The 25,659-nt window shown below is 37.0% G+C and overlaps 1 protein-coding gene and 1 pseudogene across 5 annotated transcripts in view; both read left to right on the top strand.

Annotated features, from left to right (window-relative positions):
- Positions 1-25,659, top strand: part of Slc16a7 (solute carrier family 16 member 7) — a 159,883-nt gene that overhangs the window by 125,153 nt on the left and 9,071 nt on the right. For all 5 annotated transcript variants that reach the window (XM_085683295.2, XM_085683296.2, XM_048418816.3 and 2 more), the window contains one exon: positions 23,919-24,062. In XM_085683295.2, the coding sequence (XP_085539421.1) occupies positions 23,919-24,062 (144 nt within the window). The remainder of the gene's footprint in view (positions 1-23,918; positions 24,063-25,659) is intronic.
- LOC148117725 (U2 spliceosomal RNA) lies at positions 1,831-2,054 on the top strand (annotated as a pseudogene).

Raw genomic sequence — 25,659 nt, 5'->3', positions numbered from 1 at the left:
CATGTCCAAAGATCTTGTAGACCCTGTGTTCTTTAATATATTAAATTTCTTCAAGAATAGATCTGATGGACAATACCCCCAGTGGTTCTGTCCTAATTGCCTTTAGGAGTTATTTAATTCATTCTGCATGTTAAGTTGTTATTCATTCTCACATAGGTCTAAATTTGTTCATTGTATTCTTATGTAGATTCAATTTATGAATCACATAACAAACTTCTCAAAAACTTTGAATTTGCTGCAAATTAACTAGCACAAAACAATGCTATGTTACAGTTTTAAGTATGATAAATATATTACATCCACCCACTGGCATTAATTCCTTTCATTTTAAAAAACTGATGAGTTTGGCAAAATTAGGATCATCATTTTCCAGATAGGAAAACTTAAAATTTTTGAAAGGTTAAAAGATTAATAGGGATTACAAGTTTGCCTGTAGAAAAGAAAACCTGGCAACTTAGCATCATTTCTTCAAATCACAGCGTGGAATGAGAGTCCTGGATAAATACTAATTGGCTTTTTTTCTGACATCATTGAGTTTATTACATATCTGAGCACTTCAGATTTGAAGTACAAAGACTGCCTTCTAATCTCTATTCCTTCATGTGATGGCCATGTGACTCTTAAACAATTCACCTGAACTCTCTCAGCCTGACTTCTTCATCTGTGACAGGTTTGTTTATATAAGTCTTGGCTCTTTCACAAAAGGTTATATGACCCACACCACAAAGAGAAAGTATTCTGGAAATGACTGCGTATGCTTTTATGAAATGTAAACAAACCTTATTTCATGCTACCGTGGCATTTTATAGCAAGAAATTATCCAAAATAAAAGGAGATGAGGTCAAAGTTTGAGTCTACTACTAATTTACCCAATTGCAGCCACGTCAGTGAACTCTAAGAATCCGTCTTGCTCACTAGAAACAGGGAGTTAGTTGGTATTTGTATCATTAAAACAGTATAATGTATGCACTACAGGCTATGAGGGGATCAAATAAAACGAACAGGAGTATAGAAGTCTTCAAACACTAAAATGGGTTCTAATAGGACACAAAGAGAGAGGCAGGGGAGAAAGAGGGGGAGAGAAAGAGAGAAAAGAGATAGGAGGAAGTGGAAGGAGGAGGGGGGAGAAAGAGCATCCTCTTTAGCCTGTAATGTACTTAACAGTTAATTTTTTTTATTAATTTATAAAAATTTCCACTTCCACCCCTCCTCCCAATATCCTCCCACGTCCCCCACTCCCTCTCCTCCTCCCTCTCCAGTCCTAAGAGCAGTCAGGGTTTCCTGCCCTGTGGGAAGTTCAAGTTCCTCCCCCCTCCCTCCAGGTCTAGGAAGGTGAGCATCCAAACAGACTGGATCCCAAAAAGTCAGTACATGCAGATGAAACAAGACCCAGTGCCATTATCAATGGCTTCTCAGACAGCCCCCATGTCAGGCACATTCAGAGAATCCAGTTTGATCACATGCTCATTCAGTCCCAGTCCAGCTGGCCTTGGTGAGCTCTCATTAGATCAGTCCCCTTGTATCAGTGGGTGAACGCACCCTTCGCGGTCCTGACTTCCTTGTTCATGTTCTCCCTCCTTCTGCTCCTCATCTGGACCTTGGGGGCTCAGTCCAGTGCTCCAATGTGGGTCTCTGTCTAAATCTCCATCCATCGTCGGATGAAGGTTCCCTCTGATCCTGACTTCCTTGCTCACGTTCTCTTTCCTTCTGCTTCTCATTTGGACCTAGGGAGTTAAGTCCAGTGCTCCAATGTGGGTCTCTGTCTCTATCTCCATCCATCACCAGATGAAGGTTCTATGGTGATATGCAAAATATTCATCAGTATGGTTATGGGCTTCTCAGCCTTTTGGCTAAGATAAAATGTAGTATTTGTTCTTAACAGTTAATTTTTATATCTGTGCCAGAGAGCATAATTGTTACTGAATCTCCATGAATTCAAGAAACAGTTAACCAAAGCAAACAGGAGAAAGGGCACACCACAAAAGAAGATCCTATGTGACGAGACCTTAAGTCTAACTCTGGACTGGATTATTCTTACACTTTGAACATTCTTAGACAGTTTTACTGCTTTCTTCCTGTGCTTCTTAATTTCTCAAACACTCAGGATGTTTGGTTTTCTACCACTGTATCTGCACCTTCATAAGAATTGAACTGACATTCCATCCTGACTCAGCCCTTTGTGGACAGATAATTCATCACCCCGCCTACTCCATTAAATCAACTTCAGGCCTGAGCCAGATCGAGTTAGACTTCCAGACTCGGCCACTGTCATCTCTGCACCCTCTCCCTGCAAACACCGAGTTTCCAATGGGGGTGGGTTGTGTAAAGGGCTGATTTCTATAAGAGTGAGGATATGGAATGACCTTTACAGTGTCATAGAAAGAAAAGATAATTCATTCTTACTGGTAGGAAAAATTATTCTGCTGTTGTCAACAGAAGGAAGACTCAGCAAGGGCTCTGAAAATTGGTTGAGCGTTTTTAAATGGTAACCCTATTCCCACAATGTATAGCTGTTTTTGTTTATCTGAACTCAAACCTGACTTTCTGGCTACAGCATCAATGACCAGAACATTATGAAAGACTTGATTAGAGTCAATGAATACCTAAAAGTTTTTTAATATAGTAGTCAGCATTGTAGATGTGAAGATTTTTGCTAATTTATGTCGTTGTCAATTCCTTTTTTATGTAGCTCTACCTTATTCAGATATGTTAAAAATAAAGTGATAAAAATAGAATAGCCAGTGTTTCATTAAAGTTATAATCTTAAACATTTTTTAAAACTTTATATACTGTCCCAAATCCATACATTCCTGAATTGTTCTCTAGTTTCTTAAAATGCAGCTGGAAGCTTCCAATTCTGTGACAGCAGCTATAAAGCTCAATACATTTCCCATATAACTAAATCATCTTCAGAAGAATTTAACGCATGATACAAAAATGAAGGTGAAATGGTTTTTTATAGCTCATGAATATAATTTGAACACTCCCTTTGTGCTTTGTGATTCAGTATGGAAACAGCTGAGGTATAAATAGCAGACAACTACTGAGCTCCTAAGGAGTTGGTTTGATTTGAGGCATATTTAACTTATACCTCAGAGCTCAGTTTTTATGTCAGGAAAAAAATGCTTTTGCTACTAGGAAACCTCAATCCTATTCTCATCACAAGCCTGAGATGTTGCATCTTTTCTGAAGTTGGTGTATTTCCTTGAATCATTTTAATGGGCTCTGACTACAGAATATCAATATCACTCCTCAGCTGAAAGGTGGTTCCGGTAATGCATGATGCCTCAGCATCGGCTCTAACACAGATGATGGGGAGCTTGTGGCTTAATGGCCAGTAATTTATTTTGAATGTATGACACATTGCATCCATTAGTAGTAGGCCGTTTGACTTCGGTTTGCATGGAACAAGAGTTCAATTTGTGGAAAGTTTTAATATCAGATGGAAAAAATATGCCCATTTCAAGAGAAAAACAGAAACAAAATTGGAAAAAAGTCTGCAGTCATGTAATCATGTGGGAGTAGCTTATACATTTACCAGTTCCATGTAAAACTTCTCATGCTTCATGCATCCTGCCATGCTTTATCGTGGGGTAACCATGGCAGTGCTCTTAAACAAACAAACAAAGAAACAAACAGAAAACAGCCTTTGTTGGTTTTGTCTTTATTTAAGCATGCAGTTTCCATTGGTTTTGGAAGACTGTTTTTCAGTAGCCATCCATCATGACACTTTTCTCTAAAAATAGTATACATTTTACTATATATATATATATATATATATATATATATATATATATATGAGACAGTTAAGTCTCAGTACACACCAATATTAGATTAAATTGCCAGCATTTTTCTTAATTACATTGTGGAGGAAGGCAAATTTGCTCAGGTTATTGGAGTTCTCAGAAGTTCTTTTGCTCAGTGATAGACCTTTCAAAACAATCAATGCAGTCACTAAAACCTCCTTCCTCTGGTAATGTCATTAAATCCTTCTAGTTGAAACTGCCCTCTTCGGCATTTGATTATTAAGCATGTTGATGTGACACCCTTCATTGCTATGGCTGTAATGTTTAGAAAAGCATCTGAGTCAGTCTGTGTGTGAAACAGAGATTTTGGGTTTTTTTTGTTGTTGTTGTTGTTGTTGTTGTTCCTACAATGACTCAGGATCTTAAGATGTCCACACTCTAGACTTCTTCCTGTCATACTTTCATTTATCCTGATCCTAGTCCTGAGGATCCAGCAGAATTAGTGGGTGCCTTCTAGGATTGTGTTTCAGGATCTCCTATTTGTATGTCAATACCAGTGCGCCCTTGCTTTAACTCCAGTGTTTCCTATTCTGGCTTGTCTTCTGTGCAGTGATGCTCTTTATCCTTATCTACAGAGCTAGTAGACTGCAGAAATAGGTGATGCTCCACTAACGTATGTGATAATGGCCACAATTCACATATTTAAATTTTTTTATTTGTGTGTTTATATTAGAACTAGACATGAAAAAAAAAACCTGTCAGGATGCAGCCCTACACAGAGAACAGGAGGCAATTAAGAAAAGCTAGGAGTGGAAGCAGTGGTCTTTCTTAAGGAAAAGTGTCTCTATTGGTCCTTTAATGCTAAAATGGTCAGCCTGGAAGACATACATACAAGTAACATTATAAGGACTGAAAAGGTTATACTTAGAAATATGTGTTCATATATGCAAATGCAAAAAAGATCATGAATCTGAAGGAGAGTTAGAAGAGATATATGGGAGAGTTTGGAGAGCAGAAACAGAACAGGGAACTGTGATTATATTAATTTCATAACAATAAAGCAGACTAAGCCTTTAAAAAAGAATAATATCAAATTGTACTATCACAGAATCCCCAGGCTGCCCATTCTTCTCAAGGGTTCTTCCCAAGATACTGGTTTTAGGGAATGTGTCCTCTTTCCACATCATCTCTAGATCAGATATCTGAGCTAATCTATTTTGTACACCACACTAAGAAAAACTCAGTTCCTGAAAAGGCACAGACAGAAGACGGTAAAATGTAGCTATCAACCTAAGATGATCAAAGAATCCAGGTGACCTGGAAAGTTGCACTGAAGTGTGAAATCCTGCCCAGTGCTTCTTGGTAGGACTCGGGGTGGTGGGGGGCAGGGGGGAACACGAAGGTTTGTTCCCTCACCTTGAAGTGACACTGGATCACATGCTCTGTCTTCTCTATGTAAGCAGTTGGGGAAAGTCATTCGCTACAGTGAGACGGGGCAGAAAGAAAGAATCATAGAAATCTGAAGAGATTTTGAGGGATAAAAGAGTATTTTTTGCTGGTAATTTACATGACATGCTTAGGAACTTCAGAGGATACCTGAGCAACTAGGAGACAAGAGATCTCAAGAAGATAGTGGATCATAAGATTTGATTATGGACTTTTACTCTGGCCAAGACTTTAAGATTAAGTATTAACAAAGATGGTGAAACTGGTTCTGATCAGTGACTTGTGGCCTTGTCAGAGAGCCCGACAGTGCCACATGGAACTGGCAATAGAACAAAGAACTCATTCAAGCTAGACTATTATCATAGTTGTAAAGGGAGGTGAGTCAACAATAGAAAGCCTTGCTCGTTGAAAGAAAATATGGGATTAACTTATTTCTCAAGCTTTGTCTCCCTCTTGGCTGTTAATATGTCTGGGGAAAGACACCTAACTCATTTAGTTCTCTTTCTCAGAGGCAGACAAAGATGATGGCAGACAAAAATGCCCACCTTATTTCCAATTAGCATGGCCGTAGATCCTGTGAATCTTAAAAAATGCTGGGTCACTTTCTCATTATCAGTCTCTTTCCCCACCTATCCTGCGGGGTTTTAAAGTAGAAGGATCTACTCATTTCTCACAGTATTTTGATTAGATATTTGTAAAATCTATTTACCAACTCCAACCTCTCTGTTCTTGATTTTAAACTGTAGGTGAATTCTGGCATTCAGCATAAGCTTTGCTGGTATTTCAGCCTTTTCTTTGCCACACATTCTGACCCCATCTTACTGGGACAGTTGGTAATCTTAGCGGCGCACACTGTAGCCTTGTCTTCGAGGAGGGAAGTGCTGATGACTGGCCACAGGTAAAAGGCCATTCATTCAACACAGAGCATATGCTCTAAGAACTGAGACTTTTAAGTGCAGAAGAATCAGCTGAAGATCCTGGTTGCTCTTCAGAGATATCTGTGTCGAGGGCACCTCCGAAGATTGTACTGCATACAATCGGTGGCACTGAAACACTTTGAGAATCTTTATTGTGTTTCCAAGTGTGTTGTGAGGAAGCAAACATATTTTTAGAGGTAGGCTGAACCTCTCCTTCTTAATGCTTTGCTCACCTATGCCTGTACCATGATTTCCTGTAGATGTTTGTTAATAATCAAGCCAAAGGGGGCTGGAGAGGAGGGCTTGGTGTTTAAGAATATGGGCTGATCTTCCAGAGAATCTGGCTTCCACGGGCACCAGGCATACAAGCACATTGTTGCGTCATCTCGTAAATGCTAAGTTCCAGGGGATGCAGTGCCCTCTACTGGCTTCCGTGCGCACCGAGCATGCATGCACATGGATGCATAAACATACATACAGGCAAAATATTCATACACAACAAATAACTGGATAAACTTATTTCTTAATCTTGCAAAAAAAAAAACTGGATATAGAGTGAAAAGGTTCATTCATGCAGAAGGAAGAGAAGGGTATGTTTTCCTAAGGGTCACATGCTAATACAGCCATAGCTTGCTGTTACTACCTTCCTTTTCACTCATCCTTAGTGCTCTTGCAAGAAGCAAAAAGACATTGACTTGAACCCTTGGGGGCTCCTGAGGCCAGTCAGAAGCTGTGAGCGGTAACTGATACCACTGATTGGTTGGCTTACAGTTAATTTTAGGATGTAGAGGAAAGAAGAGCCATAGTGTTCAGTTTGTGCCAACCAGTCCTTCATGAGCCAAATGCCCACATAGGAAGAGGTGAGAAGTCACTCTGGAACTGAAGGAATCAGTTGAGATTTGTAATAATGAGATAGGAATTTAGTCATGGAAAATACTCTAAAGATATCTGATGAGTTTAGGGAGCTATTTAAAGTAATCAAGTAGTTACAGAATATACCACGATGTGAGAAACAAATAAGAATGAAAGAAAGTAAAGGAAGAGCAGATAGTCCTATGGAAAATCATCAACATGATCCATCAGTATGAGGTTCTCTGGAGATTTTCTATGCTGTACTACATATAAGAATGATTAGTTCTGATGCTGTGGCTTCAGCGGTATCTTTATCATAGCTAAGTCCATTTCTGATATTCCCTTTCCTTCAGTATGTAAGTCCACGAACCATTAAATACTTTCATAATTTTCCAGGATTAGTTTTATTTGGTGACTGAGTTGGCAGGTTATGAATGTTTCAGAGAAAAGAACCTCTTCCCATCAGAGAACGTGTATGTATCTGTATATTGTCTAAAGAAGTAGACAATTTGGTGCATAGAAATTGTCCTTTAAAGGAGGCATATCTGACTGAAGAAGGAGAAATACCTGAGGTTGAGAACATGGTCCCTGTGGATAGCAGCTAGTCAAGGAGCATGCTTTGTTTTTTCATTAGAAACTAGCAGCATTGTAGTAGTGAGAGGAAATTGGAATGCTAAAACTAAAAAGAAGAGAGGTCTTAAAATTATGGAAGAATCAGAAGTAAAAGCAAAATTATTTATTATTTACCTATGAAATAGAGTTTTCTTTTTTATTTATTTATTAAAAATTTCCACCTCCTTGCTTCTCTTTTCCATCCCCTACCCCAACTCCCCCTCCCTCTCTAGTCCTAAGAGCAGTCAGGGTTCCCTGTCCTGTGGGAAGTCCAAGGTCCTCCCCCAACCATCCAGGTCTATAAAGGTGAGCATCCAAACAAACCAGGCTCCTACAAAGTCAATCCATGCAGTAGAATCAAAACCCAGTGCCATTGTCCTTGGCTTCTCAATACTTCAAAAAATGTTGTGACAAAAATGACAAAACCTATTATTTGTTATTAATGCCTTTCTAAAAACCGTTTGACTTTTATTTTTATTATATATTTTTATTATTTAGAATAACTTTTTAATTTAAATATACTTTGATCATAATTCCTCTCCACAAGGTCTTCCAGATCCTCTCCCGTTTCCTACCCACCTACCTCTTCTTAAGTTCTTTATCAAAATATAAACAAAAACCCAATATAACAACCAAAGCCTCAAAGCCAAGGAAACAAAATAAAATCACAGACCTCACAAAGAAACAAACTATAAGAAAATAAAGGCGCATACAAACATGTGTGTGTGTGTATGTGCGTGCGCGCACACACATACACACACACACACCAAAAAAAAAAACAAAACAAACAAACTAAAAGCAACAACGAAAAACATTGGGTCCAGTATATGTTGGTTAATTACTCTTGAACAAGAGGTCTGTCCTGGAGTAGTTGATGTACCCAGTGTCACTCTGTTGGAGGAAATGGATTACCTTTCCCAGCAGGTATACGTAACAATTCAGTTGTTAACCTTTACCCCAGTGGCTGCATTTCTTCATTAATTCATTCATTTTTAAAATATAATAAAAGTATCATATTGCAGTTAGAAATTTTTTATTTACTTATTATCTCCAATCAAGAGAGACATGATAAGAAAAAAGCAAAATATCATAATCTTGCATGTCAGTCAGTACAAATGTATTTTAATGGTATAAATCCCATATATAGCAGACACCTTGAAGATGGGGATTGTAGCTCTTTTGTACATAGCCTTAAAAATGTCTACTAAATATTTGTTGAGAAAATGAATGAAATGTTTGCATTTGTAGCATTTTTCCCTAAATTTCCTTTCAAACTACTTTAGATTTACAAGTACATTATCATATTGAATTGAAAGTGGCATAAATCATTAGTCGATTGATGACTTGAATGATGTCATCAGAAGACACATTCATGCTTCACCCCACCTCCTCCCTTTTACTATTTTCTTAACCATGTTCTCTAATTACCAAGTGCTTGCCACCATCAATTAGGCAAGAACCACTGTTTTGAAATATGAAAGAAAAAAATTACATAACTAAAATGATGGAGGAAACTGTGCATAGGAGCCAAATCACAAGAAATCCCAAAGTAAAAAGGAGTAGACAGTTCACCAACTATACAGTAAATGACACCATGATTCACATTCTAGAAGGGAGACAGAAACATCAAAATCACAGGAATCAAATGTACACACTACAGAAATGTAGCAATTATGATACATGCACAAATAAAGAAAGCTTTCCTCCAGGGAGACGAGGCAGGGAAATGTACACAGATGTGACATGCAAGAATGTGAAGTTCTGTTATTTAAGTTGTACATGAATGCGAATATATGTGCGGGAAGGGGCATGTAGGCATGGGCCTGCGAAGGCCAGGATCACCTCAAGGGGCTTCTTTCAGAAGTCATTAACTTCTAGTTTTTGAGACAGCGTATCTCACTGGGACTTGAGTTTTGGTTTCTGCCAGGCTGGCCAGCCTGAAAGACCCAGGGTTCTTTCTGTCTCAGACGACTTAGCAGTGCTACTCTCTACCAAACCTAGGTTTTGACATGAACTCTTAGGCCTGTGTGCTTACATGACAAGCACTCTACCAACAGCTATCATTCCTGGCTCTTGAGTTTGGGGATTTTATGCATTTTATGTAAATTAAAATAATTTATTTCTATATGAATGTATAGGTTTATATAAATATGTAAAATGTATTTTATTGGTATGTATATGTATTTACAGAAAAGCCATGCCAATACAAAAGGACTGCTTTCAAAATCCTGGAAACTAGGAGGTTTTTGTTTTGTTTTTAATATCTAAATGTATGGATAAAGCAGAGGATAAATTGAGTAGTTCCAAGGAGTGTTGATGAACAGTGCTCACCAAGAAAATAGATTGTAAACAAGCATGGAAACTAAAGAGATGTGAAGGTGAAGACAGGTAACGTGATGAATGGCCTATGCCTCATTTTAAAATATTTCATCTTTATTCTAAAGCCGATCATCAATTAGGGGCTTAGCCAAAGAAAGCCATGATCGATACTCTGCTTTTTAGTGATCAATTTGCGTTCAGTAAAAGATGGGATGAATAACAAGTAAGGAAGACCAGCAAGGGTTCAGAGAAAGAACTGTGTGAGAGGTATATTTACAACCTAGAGGTGATATAATTGTCAATTAATCTGGCACCAAATGTGGAACACAAGGACTGACCTAGGAAGATGTTTAGTTTGGGGCTTGCTTGAAAGAACAGTAATGTCACTCAGTGAAGCAGGTATACATGAGCTGGAGCTAATTTTATTTTAGGAGCTTGAATTTTGTGTTTCCAGTTATCTTGAAGTCATCTATGATGTCCAAAGCTGAAAATGCTGGGGAGGGCTTGTTCTTTCCTGTAATAAGATCTCTAGTACAATAAAGACTAAAGAAAGCTCAGAGGGTACAATGGAGATGCTTAATTTCTAACATTATAGTCATCTAGAGCATCTTGAACACTGTCCTAATTTTTGGATGTGGTAGTGCATGCCTCTAACCCTGGCATTTGGGAGGCTGAGAGTTGAGGATTGCCTTGGGTCCAGGACTAGCCTGGATTGCATAGTGAGTTCCAGGCTAACCTGAAAAAAAATATAGAATAATAAAGAAAGAGTATCCTAGTTAAGTTCTATCCTTGTTAGCATTCCACACCAGCTCTCTGTCTGCGTCGAAACCGAGCAACATTCTTGTATTTTTTCCTTCAAAGAATATTGACAATGTACATAACAAATAATTAGATTTTTTAATGAATGAGTAGGTTCTTGTAATCTCATTTTCCCCCAAGGCAGGAAAGCAATACTGAGTGTAATTCTTCTTTAACATAAGTAATAGTTTGCTACCAAGAAGTACACAAACAAAGATATATGTATGTATGTATGTATGTATGTATGTATGTATGTGTGTGTATGTATAATATTATGACAGTATGAAAGAAAGGCTTTAAAATGTGTGCTGTTTAAACAGAAAATACACAACTGTTACAGTGCATTGTAATAAAATTAACAAACTACATTTTAAAAAAAATCAATGAATCTATAAGAATATGACAACTAAATTACCATTTAATGCAATAATTGAAAATATATTAGGACATGTTTAGAATTTGTGATCTTGTTTCTTTCTTGTTGGCTAAGTGGAGGAGCAAACTCTAGAGAGAGAAAACTGTAGAGGGTAGACATCTGCAAGAGGGGACCCTTATAACCCAGTGCTGCCTTATAGCATTTAAAACACATTAAGGTCAGTAACATTAGCGTTTTTCAGCAAGACAATCTGGAAATAGTTGAGTTAACAAACTTGTCACTTACTTTATACTTGTGCGTTCTTATTTGTAGTGGACTGTATAAAATCTAATTGACTTTATGCCTTGTAAGATAATCTAGTTTATAACAACTATAGAAAACAGTAATTTACCTTAAATCCTTGGTAACATTGGAAGATCCTATCTCATGTAATGTACCCTTGATATAATAAAAGGGAGATTTTAATAATGACCTTAGAAAATTAGATGGAAGACACTTGTAGTTAGACTGCATTTTTCTAGAGTATTTGTTTTCCCTGTGGGTGACGTGGTATTTCACGCATGTACCACCTACGTTACAAAGGAAGATTAGAACTGCTTGCTTCAATTTCGTGACGCTACCTAAAGGAAACCAATGCCAGACTATCCTCAGCAAGAGCAAAATCTTCATGCCCTGTAATTGTTTCAGAGCATCAGTTCATTCAGTATAATCGATGGCATAGGGGCCTGTGATCATATTGATTAAGGCAATAGAACTAGGGGAATGAGAAGAATAGGTACATTCAGGTGAATATGACATTCATCACCAGGGATTATTCTGTTTACAGGTGCATAATGCAGATCTTAAAACCAGCAGCCGCTGACTATTCCTGAGTGACATTTCTAGAAATCACAAAATTTGACACTGTTCCAAACTGTGCTAATTATTCATCCTCATTCGCAGTGCGCACCCACGTCTCCGTGCCTCCCTGTTTTAAGATAGGCATGCAATTCACACTTAGCTGATTGTTCAACGTCCCTTTCTGAAAATAAAAATGAAAACATCTTCATTTATCGGATTGCTATAAAGCATTTAATTAGTTTTTCTTTCTATTTTCTAGCTATTTTAAAAAATGAAGCTGTCAGTTTGTGTATCATATGACAGGAGTTATGTGAGGGTCATTTGGTCTCTACTGTAACACTTCTACACAGCTCTCTTTAGTGGATTTAAGGAGTGACTTTTGTTCATTCTGAAATCAGACATCTACTGACCTGCTCTCTGTTAATTGTTAACTGTGAGTGTCTTAATGTGACAATGAGCCAGTAAAATGAAACTTATCTTTTCCCCGACTAGTGAAACTAAGCAAGCTTCTTACGGTATCTATGATACGATATGAAGGAATATCGGGGGCATTATTAAATTAGTCCCTCTTCCCATCTACATAGCCACTTCCTTACAAACCTACCTGTAGAGATTTATTCTTCACATTGGATTATCAGATGAATTTTCTAGTCATTTAATCAGTATCCTTTTCACCATTCAGTGTATGAAATTTGAATCACCTTCCTGGGCCTCTTCTTGCCGGCTCATGACAATAAACAGGAATACGAACAAACTCCTGAGATGTTTTCCTCACGCTTTACTCTGTTAATCACTTTCAGTTACTTTTCTGTGTTTGTTGTATGGTTGGTTTTGGTTTTAGTTTTTTGTTTTAGTTTTGTTTTGTTTTGCTGTTTGTTTGTTTTTTGTTTTTAGAGATAGAGTTTCTCAGCAGCTTTGGAGCCTGTCCTGGAACTAGCTCTGTAGACCAGGTTGGTCTTGAACTCACAGAGATCCACCTGCCTCTGCCTTCCGAGTGCTTTGATTGAAGGCATCAGTCACCACAGCCTGGCTTAGTTACATTTGTATAATTTGCTATTAGACAATAAACACCCTTGTCAAAAGCCGGTCAGAGTGTTATGCCTCTATAACCACAGTACCAGGAAATTGGACACAGGAGGATCTTTGGTTTGGTTAGCATTCTCAAATCAGTTGGCTGTAGAGTCAATGAGAGACCCTGTCTCAAAAGCTAAAATGGAGAACAGTTGAGGAAGACATATGCCATCAGCCTCTGACCTTCACATTCACAAATGCATGCATGTGTGCACATGTGCCTTCAGGCCCACATAGATATATACACAGACATATACATATACACATACACCATACACACATACCCATCCATACACATATCACACACACACACACACACACACACACACACACACAAGATTGACTAGTACCTCCATTATCATTAATTAAATATTGGATAGCAATACACGGATGATTTCATTAAATATTAAACCGAGGATCTTTTAAAGAAGCAGTCCAACACTTTGAATATTTGATTCACTTTCAGATGTTTGCGAGTCTTTAAAATATGATGCTGAATTGAAGGGGTTTCTGCAAATGATGCCACACTTATGTTTGCAGACCGAGTATTTGAAGTTCTTGACTGGGACAGCCTTTGTTGACAATGCAACAAAATGGGAGTGCATCACATCGAACATGGAGCTACTTTTTGTTAAATGTGTGGTTATAATATTTAGGGGTTTAGTCTGTATTTTTAGGGTCAAAGTTCTCTAGGGACTCAGGGTCTGGCAATAGGCTCATGATTTTTGGAATATCTCAGTTCATAAATTTTCTGCATATGCTGTGCAGCTCTGTGTGTGCTTCGCTGGGGTGCACCTTATGAAATCTGGCTGCTTGGCTCTTCCTCTTAGTGTCTTTCATGACAACCACAGGAAGCAGTGCTTCACCTGATTCTCTTGGGGTGTTTGAAACATTTGCTGAATTAGTTTATTACTATTGCATTTGGCTAATAAAAAGCATTTTAATTAATTTCTCTTTAGTTATCATAACAATGTAAAACCTTAGCACAGTCTAATTTGCAACATAGACAGCCGCCTGGAAATCCTGCTCCCACAATGATCCCTGAGCCGTAGGTCTTGGAGTTGTGTTATGTCCATTTATATGCAATTAACATTATACAGGGTGTGCATGTGTGTGTGCATGTGTGTGTGTATGTGTGTATTCATTCAACAATTAAAAAGAGACCATGAATTTGAAAGACAGTAAGAGGGGATAGCATGGGAGGGTTTGGAGAGAGGAAAAGGAAGGGTGAAAGATGTAATTATATTAAAATCTAAAAAAATAATAAAATATGATTTTGAAAAGCAAGTTTAGAGCCAATGTGTGTAAAGATAAATGTCTACCATCTGTCATTCTACATGAACTGGTAACTATGCTGGTGAAGGCATGTGTTCCTCTAAAGAAACGGAAGCAAACACCTGCAGCCTGGGCAAAGTTCTATGGAAATCATGACATCAAATTTCCAAAGAGACTTATGATAGTGTTGCATGGTTTTGTTTTTTTTTTACAAAAGTTTGTCTATGACATGTCTTGGCATCAAGACTCTAAAAATAAATTCACAGGGGTCTGTGGTTGGTTTCCTTTCTTATTCAAGGGAAATGGAATGTTTTCATTTTGTAGAAGCAATAGGTAATACTCACGCATCAAATGTGACTGTGCTGGTTATATAACTTGTATTTTATTAGGGCTTTGTCTTTCCTTGTACTTCCTTCACCTGGTTACAGCCATGTAGGTAGTGTACACAGTACACGTAAACCCCGCTAAATTGTTCTTTGGTGTGATTTGACGTAAGGTAGACAAACAGGATCTTTACCAGTCTACTTTTGTGTGTTTTTGTATCACGAGTCAAAGTTTTTCTGTCTCTAACCTGCTACTTAATACATATTTCTTTTATTTCTCTGTTTTTGTTTGTCTTTTTTTTTCAGAGTCAGGGGTCAGAAACAAAACCAGGGCTTTGTCTTCTGTGTCAGCATTTGACCACCTGTGTCCCCAGCCCCTAATGTATTTGATAAATTTCCCTCTTCCATGTTCACAGCAGAATGCTATGTATATGGAAGGTACTTGTCTTCAGATATGGGCACTTTGTAGTGAGCATTCAGGAAAAACTTTCTCATTTAATTGTTTTGGTCTAACTTGATTGACTGAACAGAATTTATTAAAATGATTCTTACTTGTAGTACTTTTATTATATTGCATCATTATGACACATTATGAATTTAATGGAATTTATTACAGATTTCTGAAATCTGTAGTGCTTAATGCTCTGGTGCTCACTGCCATTGACTTTAAAAATAATGAATAATCACGGGAAAAACAGGTCATAAATTTTCATTCTTATCTGAGTCTGTTGTTTCTGTTATTTTTTAAACTTTGCTCTTTTAGTTTTCTCTTTATTTTCAAAAATATGACATCTATACCTTATTATTGAAAATATTGCGGGCTACTAGCACCTACATTTTCTATTTCAGTAGAATTATATAATAATGCTATAGGAGATTTAACCAAAAGACAGAACTATCAAAAAATTATACATTGATCACTAAGATGTTTTCTCTAGATTGAGTTCTTTGTAGCCTAGATATATATTCATTATTAATAGGTAGGCAGATGCAAACGTTTCTTTTTATTGTTTTCATGAAGAACTTGCTAAATAATTGTTTAATTCATCCTTTGAAGTCAATCAAGAATATTTGATTTTAACAGTCATATCAATCAAATCTTTAACTTACAAAAAATTGACACAGTAAACAATTATTTGTAATGATCAGCCAGAAACCATTCTCCTACAATTGTCTCTCTGTTTGTGAAAATATAGAATTGTAATCCATTCATTTTCTTAAAGTGCTCACTCCAGTCACTAAACTTCTCTCCTTCTGAAGTTAACAAAAACATTTGCCAGAACTTACAAATCACAGACAATGCCACTTTAATCATTTAGATGCAAACAATTTTAATGAAGTCTACTCATGAAAAATAGAGAACGTGGAGCTTGGGAGTTGATTCTGATGTTAAGAATTCTGCTGTTCCAGTAGAGGATGTAGGTTCATTTCCCAATCTCCACGTGGTTCACAACCACCTAAAACTCCAGGTAACACAGACTCTGGTGGTGTCTTGTGGTTCGCAGGTACCATACATGCACAGGGTGCACATGCATATATGCATGCAAACATGCATTTTCATAGAATAAAAATCAGAATTTTAAAGATAGAGTAATTGATATGTATACCTGTATTGTTATTAAAGAATATTTTTCCTATAAAATTTCTTTTGATAATCCCAACCTCCATATGGTGATATTTGAAAATGAAGTTCCTAAGAAAACCTAAGAGGCTGTATATTTGGAGTTCTAAAATGAAAGGAAGAGTATTGTTATGAGACACCAGAGAGCTTTCTATTTCCTGGTGTCTACATATGGACACACACTGTGACAGTGCATTGAGGATTTGGGATCAAATGTACTTTGCTCAGACTCAGAACTTCCTATCTGTAGAAATAAATTTCTGCTCTTAAACCACAAAGTGTCTGGAATATCATGAATAATAAAAACCTAGAGACAGATATTGGGATACAACATAGAGATCAGAAAAGCAAAGCAGCCAGCCAATGGTTCTTACCACTACTCTAGACCAAAATATGGGCAAGTTCCTGCCTCCACAAATCCTGAAGATTGCACACTCCACAGTCCACATTCCTATGAGTTCCCATCTCTTCACCTTTATATTCCTCTAGCCTCCCAGCCGTATGGCTTCTGTCTCTACCTCCCTACTGCTGGGATGAAAGACATGAGATCCCAAGTACTGGGATCACCTTTGTGTGAGCTCTGTTTCTCTTTTAGACAGTTTGCCTTGAAATTCAGCCAGGCTACCTAGTTTGGCAGCAGCCAGTGAAGCGGGTTCTGGTAGAGCCCACCAGGAGAGAAAAACGAAAAACCTAGCCAATAAGGTAAGTATGGCAGCGATTCCAGCTGAGTGTAACTCTGGCCTGTTCTGGTGGTGGTAAAGTCACAGGCAAACAGCTTTTTTTTGTGAGTTCCTACCCCAAACGTTGGAAACCAAATATAGCATGGAAAAAAAAAAAAAAACAAACCCGAGACAGATATGGGGGGTTCAACCTGAAGATCACAAAAGCAAAGCAGCAGCTCTTACCTCTACCACAGACCGACAATGGGTGAAATCCTGCTTGCAGAAATCCTGAAGACTGCACACTCCACAGTCCACATTCCTGTGAGTTCCTGTCTCTTCACCTTTATATCCTCTCTCCTCCCAGCCACGTGACTCCTGTCTCTACCTCCCTACTGCTGGGATTAAAGACATTTTGTGTGAGCTCTGCTTCTTTTTTAGACAAATTCTATCTTGTGTAGCTCAGAGTAGCCTTGAATGAACAGAGATCCCTCTGCCTTTGTTTCCTGAGTCCTGGGATTAAAGGTGTGAACCACAGGTCCTTGGCCTGGATGGCTGCTTTGCTCTCCGATCTTCAGGCACACTTTATGTACTAAAACACACATAATATACTGCTATAGTCTGACGTTCTGTTATGGTAGCTGAAGGAAACACATGCACTTGTTAAAAAAATATTCGTGATTAAAAATTTTATTTTTTCATATGTTTCAGCTATGTATTTGAGAATACCTTAGCAATGTAGTCTTACCTCGTTCAATGTGTTTGAAAATGGCTTCTTGTAACTTAATTACCAAAAATGGGAACCTATTTGCAAATTCTTCAGTTATATTACATTTATTTTCTGTTATATTCAAATAAATATTTTAAATGCATCTGAGAATTATTTGTAAAGTAGATACTAAAAAATAAATTGCATGATTACAACTTATCAAACAATACTAATTTATGAAATATGTGAGAATAGTTTAAACAGTTATTTCTAATAGATATTATTACTAGTCTTCAAATTTAATGAAAGGTATATATTATATATAACCTTAGAATATTATTTTTTCTCAATTTTTAAAATTTTAGACACTAGTCAAAGTTTGATAAGCCACACCCAGAAAGAGAAATGTATATACCTAGCTCATAGAAATATCAGAGATAGAGAGAGGCAGAAGGAGAAAGATAGAAGGGGGAGAGAAGGAAATAGAAAAACAGAGACAGAGAGAAGAGAGAGGACAAAGGGAATGAATACAAGCGATGGCTTTGGAGCATCTTGTCCTCCTTGACTCCTGTCCCGTTATGTATCAGATATTACATACCATGTTAATCCCTTTCCTTGGTATCTAAAGTTACTCAAAGCCCTCACTAAAATATCCCCATTTTATTCAGGCATTTGAAATGCTCACTGAATGTAAGTCAGTGCACTTTGGTGTCTTCAGCTAACACAAATGAGGATGATTGCTAGTAAATCAAATGGGAGAGTCATCAGTGAGGACTGTAACTGAATATGATTCCCTTGTGCAATGTTTTCATCTTATTCATTGTAAATAAATGCAGTGGTGGCTGCCTAGTAATATTCCCTTAGGTTTATTCATAAGTGGAAGTCTACATGGGGAGGCAGAGAAGGGAGATTTTAATCACAAAATCATGGCAAAATAAACATAAGGCAAAGAAATGGATAAAGGTCTATCCTCTGTCTAAATTAAAATAATAACACTTCCTAATTCAAAATACAGCTTTGAAAAATATACCAAATAAAAAAGGTGATGTTAGTTTTATAAATACTACTGTAGTGAACTTAGGTACATTTCTGTAATTGCAAGTAACTTCTTGGAGTCCTGTACAGTTGCATTTCCCCATTTCATTTGACAGGATGCCACAAATTTAAATTTGAAATATAGCATATAAAAAATAAATTACAATATTTTATCATTTCTTCTGTTAGTGTTTATGTTGTGTATAAAATTTCATAACACTCCAATTGATGCTCAGTTCCAGTTCCCGGCTGTAGGTTTGATCAAGTATGTTTTTGAAACATTTATTATTTTGCACTCCAAATTTTTTATTAGAATTTATCATGTACCGTTACTTACGCAGAGAAAAAGAAAACAGGAGCAAGAATGTTGAGCCTGTATTTACAGAACATAATAATGTATGAGATAGACTTGTTTGTATATATAGATCATATCTGACCTTTGCTATGGGAAGGACAGTTGCATTCAGTGTCCCTGATACAATTTTCTGCTTCAGTGATTCACTCAAAAGTTTCACAAGACTCACTCAACGTGTGAGGCTAATTCTTTGTTGTGGCCTTAATATATTACAGTGAACACATGAAATCAAACCAGGAAAGGGAGAGCCCATGAGTAAGTAGAGAGAATATCAGGTCCAAACTTACTAGACTCCCCTTTCTTTCCATGGAGTCACACTCTCTCATTTTCCCAGAAATCATTGTGACAAAAGTCATGAAGGCTTGTTTATCAGGAAACTAATTACAGAGTTGGTGTTCAGTGCTTTATTAGTGAGCTGGTCACAAAGGCATTTTTTGCTGGTGTTTACCGCTTAGTGTGTACCAAAACTCCAAACTCCCTGAAAGAAAAGTGAGCATTATGTTTGTAAAAGGTGGTAATTCTCTCTCTCTCTCTCTCTCTCTCTCTCTCTCTCTCTCTCTCTCTCTCACACACACACACACACACACACACACACACACACACACACACACACACTATTTGCCCGGACTAGTCTTGTTTAGCTCTCCCATTCTGTATATTCCCCCATGTCAGACAAGATTCCACGCTGGAAGAAAATATATCTAGTTATCTTAGCTCCATCATATTGAATATTCTTGGTACATTAGATAAAAAGGTTCTGTTGTCAAATGTCCCTGACTCATTCTACATTTTACTACCTAATATTGAGAGACCCACAAATAAATCAAAGTATTTGCACCTCAATTTCATTAACAGTTAGGTTCTATTAGGCAGATCAGTCATGGAATTGAAATGACAAGTCTACGGAATGCTGCATTTACAAATATTAGCACACTATCTAGATAATAAGCATAATAATAATCACAGTTAACTAATAATAGGATATGTAAAAATTTATAATAAATGCATGAGCATGGCACATGAAATGAGAAGAAACTCACTTTTGTTGTGTGTGCTAGCATCTATTGGTGCTACAGGACCTCTGAGAATGGGCAAACTGAGATTGGTAGCATACTGTGAGACCTATAGTGTTCTCTCATGAAGCTTATTATTGCAATTTCACGGAAATGGTCGGTTTCTATAATTCTGAGATTGTTTAGAAATGAGTATCACATAAACTCATGTCTGGACCTGTCTTATATGCATATAATCTAATCTTCTTGTGTTTTGGAATTAAAAGTTATTTTTAATACCCACCCTTTGTGTATGTCTGTGTGTGTGTGTGTGCATGTGCATGTTTGTGTGTGTGTGTGTGTGTGTGTGTGTGTCTGTCTGTCTGTCTGTCTTTCTATGAGGCTGATTATCAAATAGAATTATTTTAATGAATGTTGCCTTTTTTCTGTTTAGGTATGGAGTCAGGTATAACTCTGCAGATGGGACTGTTCATTACTGATATGACTAATAATCATAATTTATAAATATTATATCTACTAAATATATGCTATATATAACTAATAATCATATGTTCAATATGTGTATTAAACATTGCGATTACATAAAGAATACACTGATTTTAAACATTCAGACTTACTGACAAAAAGAAAGTAAATAAGTACCTTTAGGCTGTAAGCAGTCCTGAGACTGTTGAAAAAGGAACACTTTTGTTTACAGAGCCAGTTCATAGCTGAGAAATACTCTGTATCATGAGAATATCTGCTGTTCTTTCATCTTCCTCTTTCTTTTTCTTATAATAAACCAAACTGTTAATATATTGAAGAGATGTGCCTCTTGGTGGTGGGGATTACTTTCAATGTCTCTTCTGGCTATTAGTGGGCATTTAGGGATAATAAAAAATGTCTTAATTTGTATCATACCTTTAAAATCTATTCACAGCTCCTCCAAATCAGGAATACTTTATGAATCCCCTAAGTGTTAATGTTAAGAAGAAAAGAGTTTGGGCTATTTCTGAAAGGAACACTAATAAAGTAAATTTTACAGATGAGTTATATAAATATTCCCACACAAAATATCATTTTACTAAGGCACCAAGTTTAACATAAAATTAGTTCATTAAGGCTAGAACTTTCATTATATCCTGACTGAACTCTCTCTTTGTAGAAATGATAGAAGGAACACAAACATCACTCACTATTATCATGGCTTTCCTTAACTAATAGTAGCAAATGGCAAAGGAAGCATTCGATGAGATTGACGCAGCCTGGGTACGAATGTATTGGATACGACTGACTCAACCAATGAGTATAGATGTATAATTGTTTGCCATATATTACAAGTTAAATTGCGATTCATGGCTTCAGCTCAAGTTTGTATTTGAGCAATTTAAGCAAAGATGCTCATGAATATAGTCATTAATTATGTACTTTATCCATGAGTTGTTCAATCATCACACAGAAAATGGAGTCTGCAATTCGAGAGCCAAGAGGGTATCAGTTTGTTTGTCCTAATAATTGGTATTATATAATTGTGTAATTCTTTTGTTCTTATGTCTTCAAGTAACCTTTACCATACTAAGCACATGATTGTGCATTTCTCATTTGTTGGAATCATTTCCCTTTATTCTTGTTTCGCAGCAGTTTTGGAATTCCATGTATTCCATAAGGTCTTTTAAAAATGTTATCTTGTCTACTACTTTAAATATAAGATTTTATATTTTTTTAGTTATCTCATTTTAATAGTACATTGTAACTAATTATATTTACTGAAATAATGTAAACATAGTGGTAACTGAATTTCAATATGTGTTAACTTTAGCCACATACATATTTCAAAATACAACATGATCAAATTCAGCAAAATTTGAAATTGTACTATAAGTTAAAAATTTATTTTTCACCAGGGTGGTGGTGGTACATGCCTTTAATCCCAGCACTCAGGAGGCAGAGGCAGGTGAATCTCTGTGGTTTGAGGTCAGCCTGGTCTGCAAAGGCAGTTTTAGGACAGGTTCCAAAGCTACTCAGAGAAACCCTGTCCTGAAAAACTGGGAAAAAAATTATTTTCCTAGATCTGATTTTAACTGACAATTCTGACCTAATGTTGTATGTATTTCCCTTAAAGCAGTATTCCTGGTAGCAGATGAAATGTAATTTTCAGGTCCGGAAGAGATGTCAAAGGAAATTGTGTCTTCATTGGCAGATTGTAGAAAGCAGACTTGCATCATGTGCGTTCACTTATTAAGTTGCATTAGTATTTTGCAAGACAGCAAAGTAAATGCTGTCTACAGTAGTAAAACACAATACTTTAATATTCAGAACTTATATTTTTAACTCCTAAAACTGTGTCCCTGCACTTAATTAAATATGCATGATATTAGTGATCTTAATTATTCCCAAGTGTTTTTATTTGCATGTATATCCACCCAAATGTATTGGAAATATACGTTAAATAAATTCTGTACATTATTCTTGAAACTCCTTCCTTTGAGTCTCAGACTCAGGACTCAGAGTGCTCTTTGCCGGGGAAGTAGGATGACCTCATACCACAGGCAGCTTCCTCCAAGGAGCTGAGCTTGTTCTGTAAGCGTTCCTACTGCTGCTTACAAGTCATAAAGAGAACGGGTCACACAAAGAACTTTGGGTCAAAGTCAGTATTCGTTTTCATATGGTTAAGGTGTGTTTCATATGGTTAGCGTGTGAGTGATTCTTCATGGTCCTGTAAATCATGGACAGTAATATAAACCCTAAGCATGTATAGTGTGATAGCTTATACTAGTGGGGTTGTGGACTAACCACAGTCAGAATCTTAAATGTATGAAATGGGGGCCTGAGAGACAGCTGCAAGGCATTCCAGCCCCAGGGAACCTGACAACCTGTTATGAACTCTGAAGGCATCAGCACTGACATGCTTATACCTATGCATGCGTGTGTTCACATGCACATATGCCCAGACACACACACACACACACACACACACATGTGCATACACACATGCACACATACATGTGTACAGTAAACATACATAATTTTAAGGATAAAATATTAAAAAAATAAGTCAATAAAATATGGTATTAAAGAAAAACTGTATCTGAGTGTCCCTAACAATATGCTCCAGTTAATGACTTATATACCTACACACACATTATTTCAGAAATGTAGACCAAAGCTGTATATAATTCGTGGATTTTTGTATTGTGAGTGTACCATCATCAGAGAGATGTTTGAGGCCCGTTTAGCTGTGTTTCACTGAAAACTTTTGCATTACATTTGATTGGTATCAGTTTTAAAAACTGTACATATTAAATGTTTCCAATTTATTTTAGTGTGTTTTCATAATGTGGTTTGAAAAAATACTCACCAGGGATCAGAGCAGTGGGTTCAGCAGCTAAAAGTACTTGCTGCTTTTGCAAAGACCTAAGTTTGGTTCCCAGCACCTGCATTTGGCAGCTGTAATACTAACTCTATGGAATCTAATTACCTCTCCTAACCTTGACACACACAAACACACACACACACACACACACACACACACAGAGAGAGAGAGAGAGAGAGAGAGACAGAGACAGAGACAGAGACAGAGACAGACAGACAGACAGACAGACACTGTAGACACACACATACTACATAACACACTAAAATAAAATAAATTTTTATAAAGTAAATTAAATAAAGTAACTCATCAGCTTTACTAATGGTAATACTTTCCTTTAGTCCCAGGTAATCAGGACTTTGGGACAGAAGGATCACTCTTTATCTAAGAATTTGAGACTTCTGTTTCAAAAAAGTAATGCAAAAGAAAAGTTAAAAACAAACTAGTCTACGTAACACATTAGAGAGCCCCAATTTTATCACACACGTACTAATCTGTCTTGATTGCTAAACTGCACTTTCCCAGCATTCAAAACAAAGATATATTAAGGATTAGTCTTTGTCCCCCTCAACTAATATTTCTTAATCACCTGTCTTCCTCAGGTCCTGTCAGTAGTGTCTTGGTGAACAACTATGGCAGCCGGCCAGTGGTGATCGTTGGAGGGTTGCTATGCTGTACCGGAATGATCTTGGCTTCCTTCAGTAACAGTGTGATAGAACTTTACCTCACAGTTGGCTTCATTGGAGGTGAGTCGCGTTCTGCTCTCATCTAAACGGTATGTAAAGGATGAAGAAGTTACAAATTCTTAATGTCTTGTTTCAGCTTGTTTTAAAGAGCAAGTCTATTAAGAGGGTCTTTTAATCTGAATCATTAAAGTATTTCCTACAGTAGAGCTAAACATTTTATTTTAAGAAATGATTTTTAAAAGTTATTATACTCTGCAGATATGGAAATGGAAAAAGCTTTGGCTGTTTTTGACTTGGTTACTTTTTACTGTTGAATCAGTTGAGGCGATACTGTAAATACCTTCTAGTATAACAATTCGTTTATGAAACATTTTTATTCCTGTTTAGAGTATTTGACTTACCACAGAAGTTAGAAATGGTGTCAAGTATATATTTTGGAATAACAATGATTTAACATCAACAATAAAGTCACTGCTAATTGTGCTTTAATGAGTGACAGAGAAACCACTTTATCCTTCACCTCTTTTCCCCTTATTGAAATGACCTGCTTATGAGTATTCTCACAAATGTCGAGAATGACAGCACAATGCCTCATGAGGAAGTCCCTTTCCCTTAAACCAACCTAAACTGTAGGTAGAAGAGCATGATTTTTATTTTCCTTATCAATAAATTTTATTTAAAAATCTACACTTCATGTTTTAAGAGAAGACTGGATAAGGCCTAAATTAACATTTTTGTCTCATATTTGAGTTGAGATCCATCCACATTTATCCATGTAAACCTTCTGATGAAGACAACAGACTGTGCAGACACGGTGGTACAAATGTACCACAAACCAGCACTAGGGAAACTGAGGCAAGAGATTCTGAGCCCAATGTTAGTTTGAGCTATGTAGTGAGTTCAAGACCCACCTGGGATGCAAACTGGGAACAACAAAAGCCAAAGAACTCCGATGATAGTGACAATAAATGTCTGTATCTGTAACCTCTCTGTGTCAGTCTGACTTTTTATATGGGAAAACACTTTAAATGGCAAATCTAAGTATTACATATCAGAGGTCAGCATCGCTGTTGTGGAGAGGGTATCCAGATGTCCTTTATGTCCTCACTATCTTCCGTCTCAGCAGAGAAGAGAGCGAGGGTGTACTAAAGAGGTCATGGTTTTCATGTTCCTATGTTAGGACATACCTATACGCGGACACTATTCCTATTCCAACACAATTTCATGTGTTTGGGTCCTGGTGTCACTGGTGTATCACTTTTCTTGACATAACATCTAAAGACAAAAGATTCTCCACTTTTATGAGGGAGAGAATGAATAAAGACAAACGAAATCCGATACCTGGGTTTTTAGTTCGGATCCTCTGCTTACAAGCCACCTGTCCAAAAACTGACAAGCATCAGTCTACTTATTCCCAGTCTGCATATCTCAGTGGTGGGCTTGAGAGGAATTGAGAGGGGTCGCAGCTTTTCTTAAGTTATAGTTCCGACTCCTTCCACAACTTTGAGAGAAAGTTTATTTCATAAAAATGTTATCAAGAGGAGGACTTAGTGTTGTGTAGTGCAGAGTTGAGTTCTTAACCACTTAGCAGCATGGTTTCAATTCATCCAAATTAGTAGGCTAACGAAGTCTTACCTCTCAGGAGTCCTTTACAAAT

Source organism: Myodes glareolus, chromosome 26, assembly GCF_982192425.1.
Source record: "Myodes glareolus chromosome 26, mMyoGla1.1, whole genome shotgun sequence".
Taxonomy (NCBI): Eukaryota; Metazoa; Chordata; class Mammalia; order Rodentia; family Cricetidae; genus Myodes; species Myodes glareolus.
The sequence above is the reverse complement of the archived record's forward strand: the minus strand, read 5'-3'. Positions and strand labels throughout refer to the sequence as shown.